The 19790-nt window shown below is 38.6% G+C and overlaps 2 protein-coding genes across 11 annotated transcripts in view; both read right to left on the reverse strand.

Annotated features, from left to right (window-relative positions):
• The window catches only part of kdm4ab (lysine (K)-specific demethylase 4A, genome duplicate b), a 30477-nt gene extending 19133 nt beyond the window's left edge, over positions 1–11344 (reverse strand). The window contains exons 1-18 of one of the 2 annotated variants that reach the window (XM_051698775.1): positions 11231–11344; positions 9892–10045; positions 9619–9794; positions 9426–9540; positions 9117–9310; positions 8900–8949; positions 8680–8783; positions 8354–8491; positions 8015–8235; positions 7669–7826; positions 7096–7541; positions 5531–5639; positions 5284–5453; positions 4498–4687; positions 3671–3747; positions 3452–3507; positions 3194–3302; positions 691–879 (exon numbers count right to left, since the gene is read on the reverse strand). In XM_051698775.1, coding sequence (XP_051554735.1) covers positions 691–879; positions 3194–3302; positions 3452–3507; positions 3671–3747; positions 4498–4687; positions 5284–5453; positions 5531–5639; positions 7096–7541; positions 7669–7826; positions 8015–8235; positions 8354–8491; positions 8680–8783; positions 8900–8949; positions 9117–9310; positions 9426–9540; positions 9619–9794; positions 9892–10020 — 2631 coding nt within the window. In that variant the 5' untranslated portion in view covers positions 10021–10045; positions 11231–11344. Of the gene's footprint in view, positions 1–690; positions 880–3193; positions 3303–3451; positions 3508–3670; positions 3748–4497; positions 4688–5283; positions 5454–5530; positions 5640–7095; positions 7542–7668; positions 7827–8014; positions 8236–8353; positions 8492–8679; positions 8784–8899; positions 8950–9116; positions 9311–9425; positions 9541–9618; positions 9795–9891; positions 10046–11230 lie in introns of those variants that run through there. The other variant, XR_007897300.1, reaches the window with a different exon arrangement.
• Positions 11345–17376: 6032 nt separating this feature from the next.
• The window catches only part of LOC127441395 (receptor-type tyrosine-protein phosphatase F-like), a 318186-nt gene continuing 315772 nt past the window's right edge, over positions 17377–19790 (reverse strand). For all 9 annotated transcript variants that reach the window (XM_051698771.1, XM_051698769.1, XM_051698767.1 and 6 more), the window contains 2 exons: positions 18926–19061; positions 17377–18594 (listed from right to left, as the gene is read on the reverse strand). In XM_051698771.1, coding sequence (XP_051554731.1) covers positions 18526–18594; positions 18926–19061 — 205 coding nt within the window. In that variant the 3' untranslated portion in view covers positions 17377–18525. The remainder of the gene's footprint in view (positions 18595–18925; positions 19062–19790) is intronic.

Below are 19790 nucleotides of genomic sequence, written 5' to 3' on the forward strand. Positions count from 1 at the left end.
TGTGGTGAGTTGTGCGTGGATATGAATCTCAGTTGCCTCCACGTCTGAGACCGTCATTCTGTGCATCTTATCACATGGCTTGTTGAGTGCGTTACCGTGGAGACCTAGCGCTTGTGGAGACTTCACGCTATTCTCCACGGTAACGCCCTCAACAAGCCACGTGATGAGATGCGCCGATTGACGGTCTCAGATGCGGAGGCAACTGAGATTCGTCCTCCTCCACCCGGATTGAGGCGAGTCACTACACCACCATGAGGACTTGGAGCACATTGGGAATTGGGCATTCCAATTTGGGAAGAAAAGGGGAGAAAATCCCCCCAAAAAACCCAAATGGAACCTTTTTGTAAAGTGTTACTGTAATTTTACTGTGTGGGGCATAAACATATAACTGCACAATATAACTTGCAAAAGTGTGGCAAAGAGCACTTAAAATAAATCGGTATCGGCCAATCTTAGTGTTAAAAAATCAGAGATCGGTATCGGCCTCAAATTTTCTGATCGGTGCACCACTAAAAAGGATTCTGTGTTATGCAATGAACTCATACAAAGTTCATGTTCATGACACTGGCTACAAAATCTGTATTTTGTGTTTACATTGTTTGATGATCATATCTAAACTCTGCTATCATGCTCTTCTCAAACTGGACTCTTCATCTTGGACATATCTGTTTCACTGTGTTGTGTCTGTACCTCTATGTGGGTGCCACCCTTGTGTCTCCAGCAGGTGAAATAGATGACGAAAGGCCAGTCATCTGGGTGCATTTGAACTCCAGCTGCCTGAGCACAGGTGGGGTGAAAGGAAGTGGAGCAGCGGCCGTGAGAGCACTGCACACAGCAACCTGTCATCCTCATCACCCACTTACGACAGTATTGGCATTTCTACAAAGAAACAAGTATCTGTTAGTTATGTTTTTGAAAATCGAAATGAACAAAGATATTGGTTTAAGCTATTGATTTGACTTCATTTGTCTAAAATTCGAAATTTACAATTTCATAATGAGATTTACGATTTCAATTGTCAAAATCCTCTACGGCCACGTACACACTGCAGCTAAATTTGGTTGTCAGTTCACCTTTTAGTGCTTAATCCTGCTCTGTACACACAGTTCAGTAAAGTACGAGAGTGACAACCGCATTCCTATGTGGTTAGTAGTGACAACCGCATTTTCAAAAATTCCACGCAGTGTGTACGGAACTGAATTAAGTAGGTATAGCTGCAGGCCAGAGACTTCCAAATGGGGGCGGAATCTCCAAAAAGTGGACGGGGTTACTCCAAAAGGTGGTTGCGCCAACTCCAAAAGGGGGCGTCACTTCCACTCAAGGTTAAGGTTAGGGAAAGGGTTAGGTAAGGGCAGTATTGCCAACTTAGCAACTTTGTCACTAGATTTAGCGACTTTTTTTCTAAAAAGCACCTAGTGACAAATCTAGCGACTTTTTGGACAAACCTTAGGTACTTTCCGTAGAAGAATCTCCAGTACTGCCGTGCGAGCGTGAGGTCTTGCTTTCCCGCCACAGACACACCTCTCTCTGCGTCTACTATTTTTCAGTGAGTGGCAGACAGCAGTGATGGGTCATTCATTTTGAACGAATCTTTTATGTGACTCAGAAGAACAAGTAGTCTCAGAGAGTGATTCGTTCATTTTGTGTTGGCCGCGCATGTGTATTGCGCAACCTCCGTTCGTTTTTTACGTGAAAACCGCATAGGCGCTGTACAGGAAACAGAAATGATTAGTTCACCTTTCAACTCTTTTGGTCCAAATCATTCGTTCTTTTGTCACGTGACAGCGGTATACGCTACGCATTGCTCACACAGGAAACAGAAATTATTAGTTCACCTCGAGTGTTCTGGTCCGAGTCGTTCGTTCTTTTGTCACGTGACAGCCGTATACGCTACGCATTGCTCACACAGGAAACAGAAATGATTAGTTCACCTCTCGAGTGTTCTGGTCCGAGTCGTTCGTTCTTTTGTCACGTGACAGCCGTATACGCTACGCATTGCTCACACAGGAAACAGAAATTATTAGTACACCTCTTGAGTGTTCTGGTCCGAGTCGTTCGTTCTTTTGTCACGTACAAGACAAGAAGATTCAATCCTGAACTAATCATTTCTGTTTCTCATAATTTGTCCTTTATCAATTCTCCTTTAGCATTATCAATTTTTCGTTATTGGGACTATAATCAAAGTTTGAGTAAGAAGACGTGTTGGGGGGGATTTGACTATTGAAAATGTAACATTTTAATTTCATTCTGCTCAAATGAACAAAATGACTTGAATAAAGATTCGTTCATTTTGCTCAAAGATCCAAGTCACTAATCTGTATTGTTTGCTCCTCCTTTGTTTTAATTTAAACAATTTAATTTGACCAGTATTTTTCTTGCTTATCACTCACTGTTACCTAGATGGAGGCTGTGCGTTGTGTGAGAGAAAGAAATAAGACATTCTGTCCCTTCTAACTTTCTCTCTGAGTGATCATTTTACATGTAAATATAGCCGAAATCCCAGTTTGGTTGTCTTTAACTTATGTTATAAAATCAGGATTTTAGCAATGCAGAGCAGCAGCTTGGAAATTGCTTGGAAGTGACTATTGGTTAACATGTAGTGGGCAGCGTTTCAGTCACTATTTCATACTCGTTCCGTTGTCTGACAACAGAAACTGAACAAAAATGTACATGAGAACAGCTTTATTGGGAATTTGGCTGTATTAAAATACAGTATGTGAGCACAGATAGTAGGAGAGAAGCAAACAGATGTAAAGGGCTGACACAAGGCAGAATGCAAATACGACGAGATGACGCAATGAATATGCTAATTAACGCATGACGCCATCTAGCGACATTTGGCGACTTTTTTTTAACAGGCTTTGGCTACTTTTCATTGAAAGTAGTTGGCAACACTGGATAAGGGGCTCCCTATATCTTCAATGGCGATTTGGAGCGACCGCACCTTTTTGGAGCAATGCCTGCAGCTATACCCTTCTCGAACCGAACTGAACAACTAGTTGTTAATGACGTGATTAATGGCGCGTGTAAGATGTGTCCGTCTTCTCCTGGTGTAAATCACACTTACAGAGGTATGTTTCTTCATTCATTCATATACCTGTCAAACAACACTGCATTCATATTGAACTACTGTAACCCAGCACTGGAAAAGCACATAAAATAAAATGCTTTTCCGTGCAGTTTGAAAACTCACCAGCTTGAACCTCTGAAGTGGGATACAACTGAGATCAACAGGACTGCGGTCTGCAATGTTCACAAAGCGAGCCTCCTGCACTGCCACGGCACACAACACATGAACCCACCTGCAACAAAACCACATTTTCACATGAGATGCTGTCAGCAGTTCAGGGATTCAGGACTTATGTGTCATTCAACTGAGAGGAATGTGTGAATTTGAAAATGGCTGGTCTTGAACATGAAGTGCTCCACCATGAGGCTTCTGGCTACCTACTTGTCATTGTTGGCCTTCTGCAGAGCTCCTCCTCTGAGAGAGCATAAACAGCAGTCCTGAGGGAGAGACACAAACAGTCAGTGACTGCACTGGGAACTCTGGAAATGAAGTAACTGGAAAAACCTAGTCATCCAAGACATCAAGGTGTGATTCCGCCCACTAGCAGAGTTTTTGGAGATAATAATCTAACTGTAACTATGCACAAATGATCAAACTCACCTGAGCAATGGCATTAGCTTCACATCGGGAACACCTCCACCCATCCAGCTTTGTGTCGCGAGATACTCCGTAACAACCTGTAGGCACAGAGTCCATGCTTTAAACTACTTTATTCAATTTCCCATTCCAATCTTGTCCAATATCAAGATTTTAGGCTCAAATTACTCTATAAATAAAAGTGTACATGTTCAGATGCTGCAACTGCTCACCATTCCTAGTTTTCCAAAAAACTTTAAATCACCACTTGGTTTTTACCACTTAACGTCAATGTGAAAAGGCATTTCAAACCATTTTACTTATGTAATTTCCAAGAGAAGCAGGATATTCAACGAGAAAAACAAATGTAGGGTGGGACTTGATTTTATCCATTATTCATTGATTGGATCCAGAAAAGTGGGCAGTCCATATCAGAGTGGAGCCAGACCTGAATGCGAGTATGCAGATAATTGTGGAGGACTACTCCCCTCTTGAAACACAGCTAACACCCACTTTTGAAAAGTCTTTAACCAGGATGTAGATGTTGAAGGTAAAGTTAATCAAGATGCACCTTGACGTTTCCCAATGGAAATGCTTCTTTTTCAAGAAGTTGTTTATCCTTATTTGCTATTACTGTCAGAAAGTGACATTAACTTTAACCAGCATTACATTACCATGTTAACAATTATCAAAATTTTAGAAAGGCTGTCTTAGCTACAAAAGTAGCCTAAAACAAAGCCTAAGTAGCTATTAGTATGTAATAAATAAAACAATGCTGTTTAAAATGCTGTCACAGTTGTGACATGTCATGACAACTGCACATTTTCCAGCGATTTTAATTAACTGCTTACTGATATGTACGCGCACGCTGCACACAGTGCAGCTGACGAGTCGGCTTGTGCCGTCTTCCTCCAAATGAGGGGTAGACAGGTGTCCCTCAGAGCTGCCGGTGAAGCACATCTCTGGAATCAGCGGTTTGCTCCTCTGCTGGTGTCCTCCTTCAGCTGCAGAAATGCTCTGGCTCAGGCTGATTACATCATTCTTAATTTAAAAAAAAAAAAAAAAAATAAAAAAAACACCAAAGTGATGGTCCAGCATACCACAATCTCTTAGTCCTTCACTTATTTCCTCACCAAAGAAAAGATAATTACTTTTCCAAATTGCATCATGTCTTCAGTACATTTTGTGCTACTAAAAAAAAAAAAACCAAAATATAAAAAAAAAAACTTTTTTTTATTCTGTTTGGTGCTGTTCAGAAATTGCACACTGCAGCTTTAAAGGTGTCATGTAATTTCTATGCCTTTAGCAGAACCAAACCACATTAGAACAGTAATCACAGTTTTCAAACATTGCTTAAAAACTGTGTTGGGCAGGTCAGATTGCTCAAACAAATAGACTAATGTTTTGACAGATCCACAGCATTTACACTTTGAGATAATATATCTACCAATGGATTACTTATAGTTGTCTCTGCATATTAAGCTGGGATAAGAGAAAGTATTTTAACATCAGAATTTTTTTTTTTTTACACACACAACCTTTTAGACACTAGACTCAATTCTGAAATTTGAGTAAAGGGGCCCTACTGTTTTAATGCTGAAGAGAAGTAGAATTCCAAGATAATGGTATTGTGATACCTGTTCATATGTGTAAAAGAGAGAACAGATTGCACAGTATGGAGGCTGCTGGCCAATGCGCAAGTTGAACTCCTTCTCAGCACTAAAGTTGCGTGGCTTGCTTTGCCACATGGGAGCGAGGAGTCTGGCCCAGGGATCGGTCTCCTCTGGCTCAGCTGTATCCTGGATCTCTGTGGGGTGAAGGAGTTCATAAGCGAGGATACAAACAGCTACACAATAATGAATGAGCAGTATGAACAAGACTAACCGTCATCATTGGAGCTCTCTCTGAGCAAAGGATGAAAGCGGGGCAGCTTGCTCAGTGGCTGCAGTTTTCTCTTCATACTATTGTTCTCTTTCTCACTCTCAACTTCATGCTGAGAAAAGAAAGAGTAGTTATGCAGTTCAACTTGTTTTGGCAGCAAGAATATGAGCATCTTATACTATTTATACACAGAATAGGCAGAATGACAGCCTCTGACACAATTCACTTTCAATGCATCTTTTTTTCTATACAATGAAAGTAAATAGTGACTGATGTTAACATTCTGCCTAACATCACCTTATGTGTTCCACAAAAGAAAGTAATATGAGTTTGGAACAATATGAGGGTAAGTAAATGATGAAAGAATTTTCATTTTTGGGTAAGCTATCGCTTCAACTATAGACAATTCCCACTAACCTTTGACAACCAGAAAGCATCCATTTTTTAAATAGATATAGAGTACATACACACACATACAAACTGTACACACAGCAGAGAGAGTAAAGCCACATAAACAAAAATGTTATCTATCAAAAAGTTGCTAATGCAGTCCTACCTGTGTTCTGTCGCTATCCAAATGGAAAGAAGTGATCGTACTAAAATTAACGCAGGGATTATAAAACAGTTCCTATTTTAAACGTCCAATTACACTCACCAAGCACTTTATTAGGAACTCCTGTACACTTAATTATTCATGCAATTATCTAATCAGCCAATCGTGTGGCAGCAGTGCAAGGCATAAAATCATGCAGATACGGGTCTAGAGCTTCAGTTAATGTTCACATCTACCATAAAAATTTCAGTGATTTCGACCATGACATGAGATGTTGGTGCCAGACAGGCTGGTTTGAGAATTTCTGTAAATGCTGATCTCCTGGTATTTTCACGCAAAACAGTCTCGAGTTTACTCAGAATGGTGCCAAAAACAAAAAACATCCAGTGAGCAGCAGTTCTGCTGACAGAAACAGCTTGTTGATGAGACAGGTCAACAGAGAATGGCCAGGACTGCGTTTCCCAAAAGCATCGTAAGCTAAAGGTGCAAATGGTTTCTATGAGGTGGATGGGCTACTATGGTAGAAAACCACGTGGGGCACATTATTAGGACCATAGTGTTCCTAATAAAGTGCTCGATGAGTTTATATCAACTACAGTCACCAAAAGGCTACATCCACGTTTTGATTATGAATTACAGTGACGTGCTGACCTAAAGATGTCTTTTCTAAAGATCCATCTGGTATGTTCATGGTTTTTATATGGATATTGTTTGGTTCATTGGGTTGGCTTGCATTCTCACCAAAAGTGAACCGCTCCAGAGTTCGTTTGCAATCAATTCAAGACCACCTCGTCCAGGAGGTCACAAACCGACTGTTTTGGTGCGGATCTGAGTGTGATTGCCATGTTCACATATGCCTAAACTAATCGAACTGAGGGAGAAAACGCACAAGGTTCCGAAACAAATGCTCAAAACAGGCCAGGTGTGAAAATGCCCCAAGTGTCTTAAGTGTCAAAATACTTTGAGGCCACGGTAGCTCAAAAATCTACACACTTAAGGCTATGGAGTAACAAACCTGGACTGTGTTTGCTTCTGGCATGTGCAAGTTTGGCCTAACATCTGGTTTGGTGTCTGGCTCTTTGAGGACTCCTGTAGGTTTTTCTGTGCTGAGATGTGAAGGTTTATAGACTGTTGATCTGGCTGCATAGCTGTGAACCTGCAGTGCATCTGAAGGGCTCAAGGTTCGATGAAAGAGAAGGCTTGCCACTCCTGGTTTGGAGGAGATCCGTGGCACAGCTGACAGGCAGTGAGGGACAGTAGGGACAGATGCGATTGAGAGATGATGCTTTGGGAAGGGCTGTGGACAGACTGGGGAAGGTGGACTTGTTTTACCAATGGAGTTTGCTGCACCACAACTTGTGTCCTTGACACGCTCCCCAAAGGCAGTGCTTTTGGAAACTGGAAGCATCTTTATACTGGTCAATCCCTTCATGGACAGCAGGTTGTCTTTGTTGTTCAATTCTGAAATAAATGCATTTTGTTTTCTTCTACATTCACATCAGATAAACTTTAACATTATTTCGATGATAAAACAATTCAAGTGCGAAACTGGAATAGTGTCATTTTAGAGCATAACTACAGAACATACCTCCATACTGTCTGCATTGTTCTGTATATGGAGTCAATCTTCCTTTCTTTCCATATTCAGCCTCCTCATCATTCAGTTCACTCTTTGGAAGAACTTCATCGGGTAAATCCAGACACACTTTGTGTCTTTTTGTTCCTATTCTTTGTTTGGCCAGGTTACTTTCATTTACACACACACACACACACACACACACATATATATATTTAACAACAACATTTCAGGTTAGACATTTAGATTTAGATTTAAAATTTTAGATATATTTAGACAGATCTTATATGATATTCATTGGAATTACAATGCGCAAATAAGAAGATAAACAATGTATGAAAGCACATTTAATTTTCACCTCTTCTTCTGCCCCTCGCTACTTTGGTTGTCAATGCAGAGTTCCTGACCGCCACTTTTTCCAGCCTCTCCAGCTAGAAACTCAGCTGCCTCGGGTGTGGGCTTCGAGTGGTCAATGGGTGCATTGTCCTTCCCTGCTAACCACAGCTCGTACCGTTCAGGCTGAAATTTCTTTACAAATACATCCATGGAAATCTTCACCATGTCTTTCCTGCAAGAACACTGAGGCCAAAATACAAAACGATTGAGGCACTATTCTAAATAGACATTTTAGTATTTGATTAAGGATGCTTCTTCGGCATGCTGATACACATGACACAGAAAGATTTTATATTTTCACCAGAATGGCTTGTTTTCCATAGTCGATCCATCGTCGTGTGGCAAAGTTGGTTGATTCAGCACAGTTGAAACCGTGGTTGAAGCCCGCATGATAGCCATATGGGAAAGTCACCATAAACTCCCCAGCCTCCTGAGTGATCTAAAAAAAAAAAAAAATTAGGACCATGATGTCACCAAACTTCCTCAAACATGAAATAACAAATTCATGCACCCAGCGATGAGGAAACAGAACAGTTTTGAAAACAGAAACAGTTCTGAAAACAGATTGAAAACAAGCAATCAGAGGGACACAATGCACTCACTCACAATATTATGCAAACAATTTACCTTTTCGAACGGAATCCCATACTTCTTCAGAATAGAAGGGGAAATAAGAGTCATCTTGTGTCTGAGAAATGCTTCACAGTTTTGTGCACTTCCAGGGAAAAATCCTGGGAAAGATAACAGGCAATAATGGTTATGCATGAACAAATGAAAGAATTGAAATGAATGAAGTGCAATGAATTGAGGATGAAAAAGGCTGTAAATTGGACCTCCACCTCTTTACCTTTGGCTAAACGCTCCAGTCTTTTCCCATGCTCTGGAGGCACGCAGTACCTGTGGGAACATTCCAAAATAATTTACCACTTGGCATCGGGACAGACATTTACAGCAATCATCTTTATGCCTAGGGCCTGACATTTCACCTACATACTTAATTTTCTATCAAGTCTTTAACAAAACTGCATTCCAGTCAAAGCAACTGGTTTTACAAGCAAATTTACCAGGACTTTGGTTCGCCGAAGTGCAAGTAATTAATGCTGTAGAGATCCATGTCCTCTGTATGCCAAGCGAAAGTGGTTTTCCACATGCCAAAGTAGAGATAGGGTGTGTTCACTCCCTCTATAGTGATACCACTTTCATGCTCCACAGTGTTAAGTATGGTATTCAAGTGCCCCACATTCCATTCTTTGACATCCTGTGCAAGGTGAGGGAAAACAACAATGACTTCAATGAATTCAAAATAGAAAGCACTCAAAGCAAAACTGAAACCAAATAATCTTCTTTCAAATTGCTTAGAAGTATTTACTCACCAGGTCATAAAGGGTACCATTCACGTCAGCTCCATAAATGGGGGGGTTAAAAGTTACATTTTTCCAGTACTTCCTTTCAAGCTCTTCAAAATCATCATATCGAGGGCTGCAAAACCTCAAATAGGAAGAGCAGATGTGGTAACAATTCATTTCCACTACAAAATGACAAAAGGTTTGGTTAGACAAGACTTACTTGTCACTGTTTGCCGTTTTGCGGAACTCTTTCACTGTCATTGCCTTCTTCTGGATGTTGTACTGTGTGAACAGCCCTGATTGTCCAGTCACAACCTGCTGAATCGGTGCAGGTATTAACAGGTCATCAATATCGTCATATGAACGTCTGGGTTTCCAGCTTTTTGGGGGGATGATCTGTAGGTGAGCAAAATCAAGTACAACATGCTTGGTTATGAGAATGAGTTTGACAGTATTAACTTTATTGATTAAAGCATAGCATATTTCCTCTTACCTTGGCAAGGCCTGCCTTGTGCGCACCTTGGGACTCCATGTATGCAATGTAGCGGCTGAAGTTCTTGAACTCCTCGACAGTGGGGTAAAAGGTCATAATACCCCTAGAGGCCTGTGTGTCAGAGGCCATCTTGACTGACTGGAGTCCTTATTACCTGTATGAAGAAAATCATATGGACAGTAATCTCACTGAACAGCTAATATTTAAGAACAGCATATGGATAGATGACACATAGTGTCCCTTTTAAAATAGACATCAAGATTTTAGCTTAAAATGTACATGAATGTAAAGTGAATATTTCATGTCCTGTAACTGGTCACCATTCATTTTAAATTTTTAAACCATTTTTAATCAGCTTTTTGCCTTTACTAGTTCATTTTAAACAGTACTGCAGTGTGACATATGAACAAATACAGTATGTGCAACTATCCGATGTAGTCTTTAAATTAACATGGCATTATGAAAGCTACATATATTATATTTATAAAAGAACTACCCATATATCTAATAGCAAAATATTGGAATATGACAATATACAGTAAATACAAGGCATGTACGTTTCTAACCTATGCTATTATTTAAAAACATTATTTTATTATAACATACATATTACACCGCTTTATACACATTATACATACTGTATATTTAAAAATCAAGGGTTCAGTCATGTGTACGTCTACAGTGCCATTATTATACGGATTTCCCAAAGAAACTGCCACTATAACACACACTTCATTTACACTTACAGACATGACAATCTCTTTTGAGATGAGCAAACTGATCGGAGTAAAATCCACAGATTTTGCATGTCACATAGACAAATTTAATATAGCACTGTGGTAAATACATCAAACCATAAGGCAACCCACTGCTGAAAAGCACTTTTTCGAACAGGCATTATGTGCCCATGACAGAAAGATAAAAACTAATTCTGTTATGCAGGTCCCGCCCATTTGCACAGAACGCCCCGCCCCATATGCAAAAAACACAAAGTCGGTGCTGATTGGTCAAGGCCTGCGTCTCTTTAAACGTCGTGTGGCTAGGCTAACGAGTTAGGCCAAACGTCAACATTATCACGTTTAAAAGCGACGGTCACGCTTAAAAAGGAATACTATACAAAGTACACGACAGGGTGGGCAAAGTATAACATGTACAAATGTTAACTCTAATAAAAAACGTGAATAACTCGGTAAACTAGCTGTTGGTTGCTGTAGTGAAAGTGCAACGGTTGGCTCTTCCGAGCTAGCAACTTTCCCACTATTAACAATGAATTTAAATAGTTAATAATTGGAATAATGTATATATGAAAATAACAAGAACTTAATATTCAAACACTTACCGACTTCGTCGAATAGAACCCTTCTAGCTGACCTCAACCTTCGTAGAGATGTTTAGCTAACAGCAGAGCCTTCCCCTGACAAACCTCCATCACATCACGCGCAGTGCGCATGCGCGCACAGGATTTGTTTACTATTATTGGTCCATCCACGCCAGAGTCACCATAACCAATCAAATCATGGTCACGTTTACAGTTGCCTGCTGTCTGCCGTACACGGTAGACTTTCATTTTGTCCCTCTTTTAAAATGCACTGTGTTCATCTGTGTCAATACCAGTGTTTAGACCCGTTTAATTATACCAAGAAACCTGTTTGCCAATTTTACATAGCCTATTTAATTTTTCTAATGCATAATTCCTAGTTTTGGTATAAATTTCCATGATAGAGATGTACAAAACAGTTGGCTATATTTAATGTTTTAAGTTTAATTATATTTGTTTATTCTATTTGAAAATAAATATAAAACTATTATCCTATAATAAACACTGACAGTCAGAATTTGGACACACTTGACTGAAAATAGGTTTCTAATTGTCTTAAAAACCTTTTGATTTTAAGGCTTATGTTTAAAAAATCTGAAATTAGTTTTGAAGACTAATTTCAGTAAAGAGTGCATATGTGTGCATTTCTTTATAAAACATTTTATATATATATATATATATATATATATATATATATATATATATATATATATATATATATATATATATATATATATATATATATATATATATATTTTTCTTTTTTTATTATTTTTTTTTTTATCATGAGTTGGACCGGATAGTCTAGGAAAACCAGCCAACAGTTTAAAATGTATTCCAGGTGGATTTCCCATGATGAAGTTGGTTGAGAGAATGTCCAGAGAGTTTTGATTTTGGTCAATACATAATTCCCATACTTTCAAGTGTGTTATTTCAAAGGTTTGATGACTTTGGTATTATTCTAAAATGTAGGAGTTTTTAATAATAAAGAATGATGTGTGTCCAAACAGGTCTGTCTTACTGGTAGTGGATAGGCCTATTGATTAATGTTATGACTGATTGAGTTGGAATACATACATTCATTCCATCCAATTCTAGTATGGTTACAGTCAACCAGTTCCATAGAGGATTATCAAAAGATAATTTTATAGAACTGCATGATGGGGACGAATGGGTTGAAAAGAGCGATTTTACAGCAAGGAAACCTCTAAACTACTGATTTCACTGAGAATCCACAGTGGGTGTTCCCCAACATGTAAAACTGAGTTTTCAAACAAATCAATTAACCTTTTCATGAGTAGGGTCTAAATTCCCCTGGAGTGAGTTTTTTTGCAGGTGACATTGCACAGCTGATAGAGGTGGGCAGAGTGTAGATGAGTATTTTTTTATTGATGTATTTTTTATTTTTTGTCTTAAAAAAATACTGTATATAATATTGTAAACATGTGAACAAATGGGTTATGTATGCTGTACTGTTTTTGTTTTATTTATTTCATTTTTATTGCTGTAAAAAAAGAAAAAAAAGAAAAAGAACAAATAATATCAGCCGTCCGGTTTGCCTATATACACTGTTTGACTTCTCAGACATTGTGTGTGACAAGTGCTAATGTAAACAGACTTGGCTGCGTGCTTGGATAATCTGTGAGTATATGAGTTTTAAACTGTTTTTGTGGTGCTTTTGTGATAGTTTGGCTGTCTCTTTCAGAAAATAACGTATTATATGCCTGAAAATACTTTTTGAGTTGCTGTTTGTGTGAATGAAAACCGCATCTGTACCTAATAAGTAGCCGTGGCTGCGTGCAAGGGAAGATCATGTTTAGATATAATGACTGCACACATACAAGCTGTGGGCTGTTATTGTGGTACTTTGGTGACAATTTGGCTGTTTGTTACATAAAATAAACATAATTTATAATTATTTATCACACATTTGCACATATACAGTGAAATTCTTTTTTTCACATATCCCAGCTAAGCTGGGGTCAGAGTGCAGGGTCAGCCATGATATGGCACTCCTGGAGTAGTTAGGGTCAAGGGCCCAACAGTGGCATCTTGGCGGTGCTGGGGCTTGAACCCCTGACCTTCTGCTCAGTAACCCAGAGCCTTAACCACTGAGCCATACACTTGAAAAGACTCTTTGAGTAGTTGTTTGTTTTACGAATGACAACCACTACTAATGTAAACAAATGGCAGCATGCATCGGAGGAGGATCGCATTGATGTATTGACTGTGCGTATAAGAGCTGTAAACATTTTATCGTGGTACGATAAACTTATTCTGTGGTTTAAAAGACTGTATGAGTAACTGTTTGAGTGTATATAAATGATATGTAATAATGTATATAATATATTAAACGTGAACAAATGGCTTATGTCTGCTGTACTGTTTTTGTTTTATTTCGTTACTATATTATATTCATTATTATATATTATATAGGTTTGCTGATGTGTTTATTCACTCATATTTCTATATCACAAAACCACCATTGAAAAGGTCAATTTGCTTTCAAATTAGATTTTTTTTGCATTTTTAATGTATAAAAGTAATTTGGCAATAATAATGCATGAATTTGCATTCTGCATTCAAAGTGCTCATATTATTAGATCAACGGCCTAAACTGTTCGATTACCTAAAGAGGGTCTTTATTGTCAATTATTCACTCATAATGTTATATCAAAAGTTTAACTTTTAATGTAATTGAACTGTGCAATAAATATGAATACACACACACGCATATATATATATGTATTATACACTGATCAGACACAACATTAAAACCACCTGCCTAATATTGTGTAGGTCTGCCTCATGCCACCGATATTCTTCTCACCACAATTGTACAGAGCGGTTATCTCAGTTACCGTAGATTTTGTCAGATCGAACCAGTCTGGCCATTCTCTGTTGACCTCTCTCATCAACAAAGCGTTTCCATCCACAGAACTGCCTCTCACTGGATGTTTTTTTTTTTGTTCCATTCAGAGTAAACTCTAGAGACTGTTGTGTGTGAAAATCCCAGGAGATCAGCAGTTACAGAAATATTCAAATCAGCCCGTCTGGCACCAACAATCATGCTATGGTCGAAATCACTGAGATCAATTTTTTTCCCCATTCTGATGGTTGATGTGAACATTAATTGAACTGCATGATTTTATACACTGCTGCCACACGATTGGCTGATTAGATAATCGCATGGATGATTGTTGGTGCCAGATGGGCTGGTTTGAGTATTTCTTTAACTGCTGATCTCCTGGGATTTTATTACATTTTCAGCTGAACATGTTAAGAAGCTTGTTTGTATATCTATCACTACATTCTGGAGATCTGCTTGTAATCTGTGCTCTAAACATGAAAACCTGGATGATGGATTGAACAAGGACTGGGGAAAAAGGCTTCAGAGGAAATGAGGGAAACACTTGAGCCAGCGAAAGTAGTACAACATTGTGGCGTGGAAAATAACACACTTAATTTAATGGAAGATCAACAGAATGATGTATGGTACAGATTGAATGATTATGAAGCAGCACATTGTTATGACTGGATAGAGTGTCCTGAACAATAAATCAGGTACATCTTAAAACAGTCCTTCTTGGTCATGTTTTGAATGAATGGTTAACCAACTTGTTCCTATAGCTCTGTGTTTGAGTTAGGGGCAGGGAAAAAATCCTCAAGAGAAATTGATAATGGAAACAAAATTAACATATTTTAGTCCTTAATGTCAATTACCATCCAATTCCAGTTTGTTTAATCAGGCTGGGATAGAAACTGTATGAATTAAACATTAGACAAAAATGAGATCTGAGGTGATAATTGAAAATGTTACCATACAAATTTACCACAAGAATATTGCAGTTTCAGTTCACTTTCATTTTATTGTGAAAATGACACAATACAAATCTAGTCTTTGATCATTAAATCCTGAGCAGGTGTTTGAGTACTCATTATGTCACAGAGAATCCAAAGACAGACTATAAATGTAGAAGTCTGGTTTATAATTGACTGAATAACTGTATGCTTTTCACCAAATGTTTAATGTTTCATGACACAAAGAACATGCTGTTCCATGCTGAATAACAACAGATAAATCCATCATATCTGAAATTGGATACTTACCAAACCTTCCAGCAGGTACTTTCTATAAAGAATGTATATTTTAGAAAACAGCACTTAAAGGCAAGTTAAGCTCAATCGACAGCATTTGTGGAATAATATTAATTACCACAAAAATAAATTTTGACTCGTCCCTCCTTTTCTTTAATAAAAGCAAAAATCGAGGTTACATTGAGGCACTTGCAATGGAAGTTAATGGGGCACATTTTTGACTTAAAATACTCAAAAATATAGCCACAAGACATAAAATATATGTGTGTAAGCATAACTTCAGTGTGATAAAATCGTGCACTAACCTTTTCTGTGTAAAGTTATAGCCAGTTTTACAACTACCATGATGATGTAATGTCAACAAACCCTAAAATGACAGTAGAAATGACTATTTAAACAATATTACAGCTCAAATAATACGAGTTTTAACAGAAAAATTAATGCAAGTGCTTTATAAAATTATAAGCTTCACTTTTCTGTGTTTAAACCCTCCAAAAATAATCCAGATGTTTGCTTTTTTGTAAAGAAAAGGAGGAACAAGTCAAAATGAATTTTTGTGGTACTCAACATTATGGCACAAATGCTGCTGATTGAGCTTAACTTCTAATGAACCCAGAATATTCCTTTGGGATATTTCACCCAAAAATGAAAATCTCATTTCTCCAAACCCATATGGCTTTCTTTCTTCTGTGGAACACTAAAGTTAGGTAAAATTATAAGCAGATATTAACCTCAATCATCATTCATTTTCAGTGTATGCAATAAAAGATGCAATGAAAATGAATGGTGACTGAGGCGACCATTCTGCCCAACATTTGCATTCCATGGAAGAAAGTCATATGGGTTTGGAACAATGTTCAATTTTTTGGGTGAACTATCCATTTAAGGTAAGTATTATTAGACTGTTTAATAATTATTATTTTGCCCAAAACAAAATTAGATCAATTAAAAAGTTAAATGTGTTTATTTGCATGCAAAATGGTTTTTTGATATCTTGTAATGTCTTAAAATATAGTACCAATGTCATTTGTCCAAAGTAAAATGTAACACTAGTAATTTTGCCTAACTGATAATAATACAAAAAGAGGGGGGCCTGGGTAGCTCAGCGAGTATTGACGCTGACTACCACCCCTGGAGTCGCGAGTTCGAATCCAGGGTGTGCTGAGTGACTCTAGCCAGGACTCCTAAGTAACCAAATTGGCCCAGTTGCTAGGGAGGGTAGAGTCACATGGGGTAATCTCCTCATGGTCGCAATTAAGTGGTTCTCATTCTCAATGGGGCACGTGGTAAGTTGTGCATAAATCACAGAGAGTAGCATGAGCCTCCACATGCTGGGAGTCTCCGCTGTGTCATGCACAACAAGCCACATGATAAGATGCACAGACTGACAGTCTCAGAAGCAGAGGCAACTGAGACTTGTCCTCCGTCACCCAGACTGAGGTGAGTAACCGCACAACCACAAGGACCTAGAAAGTAGTGGGAATTGGGCATTCTAAAATTTGGGAGGAAAGGGAATAAAAAAATGTAAATAATAATAATACAAAAAGTGAAAATACAAGAGACAATGTTTTGTACAAAAACCAATTACTGAACTTTATTAACATCAAGGAGTTTTTTCCTGCAACATTTTTTATTCCAGTTTTCTTATTAACAAATAGAAAACAGACTGTGTGTACAACAGTTTGAACCTCTACAGCACTAATCATTCACAAGGTAAAAATGAACTTGCCAACATTATTCTGAAAGTTTGGCCAGGTCTCCCTTTATCGTGCCAGTTGTAATTGAGCAGGCATGAAATGATGTTCTGCAGAAGAAAGTGTTTTTCACTTGAGTTGTGCTACCCAACCCCAACAGAGGAGACCACCAAATACCTGGGGTGCTTAGATATTACAGTAGATATAACCTTGTACCAATAACAGATTCACAGAAAGCAGTCTCTCATGTAGTTTTCTCTATGTTGGAATATCAAGAAAATCCAGGATTACGTTTTCAGAGAATTATTGACAATAGAGCAGATGCTGTTTATATGCTGTATCTATAATAGTATTTATATTTATTCATAATTATAAATGTGTGTGTATATATATATATATATATATATATATATATATATATATATATATATATATATTTCTGTATAAAAAGAAGAGTTGGATTAACAGAGTTGACTCTCCCTCAGGGGAGTGGTTTATACTGTACAGGTGCCAATGGCGATTGGTCTCGTTTTAATATCAGGTCTTCAAAGATGAGAAGCGGGCAGTGAGGGTCGTGAGTCGTCAGGAATGTGTTCAATCCCTGTCACAATGAATGCACTCCAATCAGAACAAAGGTTGCAATTTATTCTTCACAAATCAATTATATTTAACCTCTACTGAGTTCTGTACAGTGCAGATTTTGCTAGTTAGTTGATTTGTTTTCCTCTACCAAAGTTTTTTTTTAATTGAGTACCATTAACCCCAATGCATACCGCAGTTAAAGATATTTCTTTTTTCATTAGACAGAGACAGAACATTAAAGGCTTCTCCAAAGTGAACCCATTCTTTTTAGCCCAAGGACACCAATTATACATAAGGAAGAAAAAAAAAAATAATGTTACAAAGTCAAACCATCAGCAGCTTAGAGAACAGTGGTTCTCTCGTATTAGTATCAGGAACATGTTAAAAATGCATGTTCTTGTGCTAAAATAACCTATTGTAAAAAAAAAATAAATAAAAATAAAATAAAAAAATTAGGGAACAACAGTACAAATTAGGGAAAAGGTAGACCCACGGAAAAGGCCATTAAGACAAAAGATGTTAAAAGATTATTACAAACAAACATTCTACATAAAAATAATAACAATACTGTCATACTGAATTTTTTAAAATAACAACAAATGGTAATCGTGATAAAAAAAAAAAAACAAAAAAAAAAGAGAAAAGAATTAGTGCTACCAGTAGCCTTCAACTGTAGTGTGGGTTGGTGTACTCTAAAGAGAAACTAGAATATAGTTTTTAGATGATGCTTCTTGAAAGAGAGTTGTCTGTATTTCTTAAAGCAATCTCTTGTTGCCAGTCAATAACGGACTGCTGTGATTGGTTAACCAGCCACTGGATAGCCTGCCCTTCCCACCCCCACCCCAAATCTCTGTACAGGATGGGGCGGGGGAATGGGGGCTCGAAAGGAACACTTGGTGCACTCCTGAAGAGTTGTACCAGAGGGCTGTAGTCCAGGAGTGGTTACGTTGCATAGTGATCAAAGCTCCCAAGGTACTCCAGTGCTGCTCTGTAGCACAGCTGGTATTGGTCCTGGAGGGAAAAAAAAATCATCAGCATGTGTCAGCAAGATTAATGCTTGTCTGCTTAACTAATAACACTGAGTTAACGTGACAGCGAGCTTATGCTCAGTTATTAACGCTAGGTAGCTCAAGCAATAGTAAAATCTATTGAACTGCATTGTGAGTTGAGTTAAAGCTACTACACAACAATAACAAACTTATCTCTTTGGAAGGTGGGGTTTTGGAGACAGCATTTGTGGTTGAAGGGATTAGGGGTGGTCTAATTCGGGTGGAAGTTAGCAAGCAGCTTTAACGACATATTAGACGAGTTTTATCATTAGTAAAGGGTAGAAGGACTGTACCTCTGTCTGCACCATGGCAGGCCTTTGTGTGCGCAGAGTCTTGACGGTCTGGAACAGATCCACCACACCCTCATATCTCATCCTCTCCAGCACAATACTGAGAGTGATGAAAACACCTGTCCTTCCCACTCCAGCACTGAAAAACAACAGCATCTGCTACTTTAAACATGTTACACAAGCTTCAAGGTGAAGGCTGTTACTAACTGTCACGGTCCCGTCACCTTGTCAGGTGGGGGTTCTGCCTGACGGGACTGTGGCAGTATCGGCCCGCCTCAGTGTTTTGTGTACCCCCTTTGTGTGAGCACATGGGCCCTCAAGTGATGTCATGGTCCTGTCAACCGGTCAGATTGGGTTTTGTCTGACGAGGGCCATGGCATCATCGTTCCCTGTCTGTTTTTGTCAAAGCTTGTTTACGTTTTGCCCTTACGTGTTTCAGGTGCCGCTGGCATGCTGAATCAGCGTTTCCATTGGAACCCTGATGGTTCCATGGGAACGCTGATCATTACACCTTCAGCTGCGAGCAGCACCTGCCTCTTGTTTGTTCCCCGCTTATTTAAATCCCCTCATGTGTCATGTCTGATGTCGGATCATTGTTATTGTCACCGTGATGTTGTTTGCTGTCAATGTTAACTGTGCTCTCTTGTAGTTGGAGCTTGCTCGTGTGTCTGTTGGTTGCTAGCCTGTTGAGGTGTGGTTACCCGCTTAAGCCCTGTTCCCATGGAGGAGGATTCCTCTGTCTCTGCCCGCGTCTTGGGGGAGAATCTTGCCTGGGCTTGTTTGCTTTGTGTTTGAAAAGTTGATTACTTTAAAGAACTGTTGATTAATAAATCCTGTTGAACTCTTTCCCTCTGCTCTTGGGTCCTGT

Source organism: Myxocyprinus asiaticus, chromosome 5 (assembly GCF_019703515.2).
Source record: "Myxocyprinus asiaticus isolate MX2 ecotype Aquarium Trade chromosome 5, UBuf_Myxa_2, whole genome shotgun sequence".
NCBI classification, from domain to species: Eukaryota; Metazoa; Chordata; class Actinopteri; order Cypriniformes; family Catostomidae; genus Myxocyprinus; species Myxocyprinus asiaticus.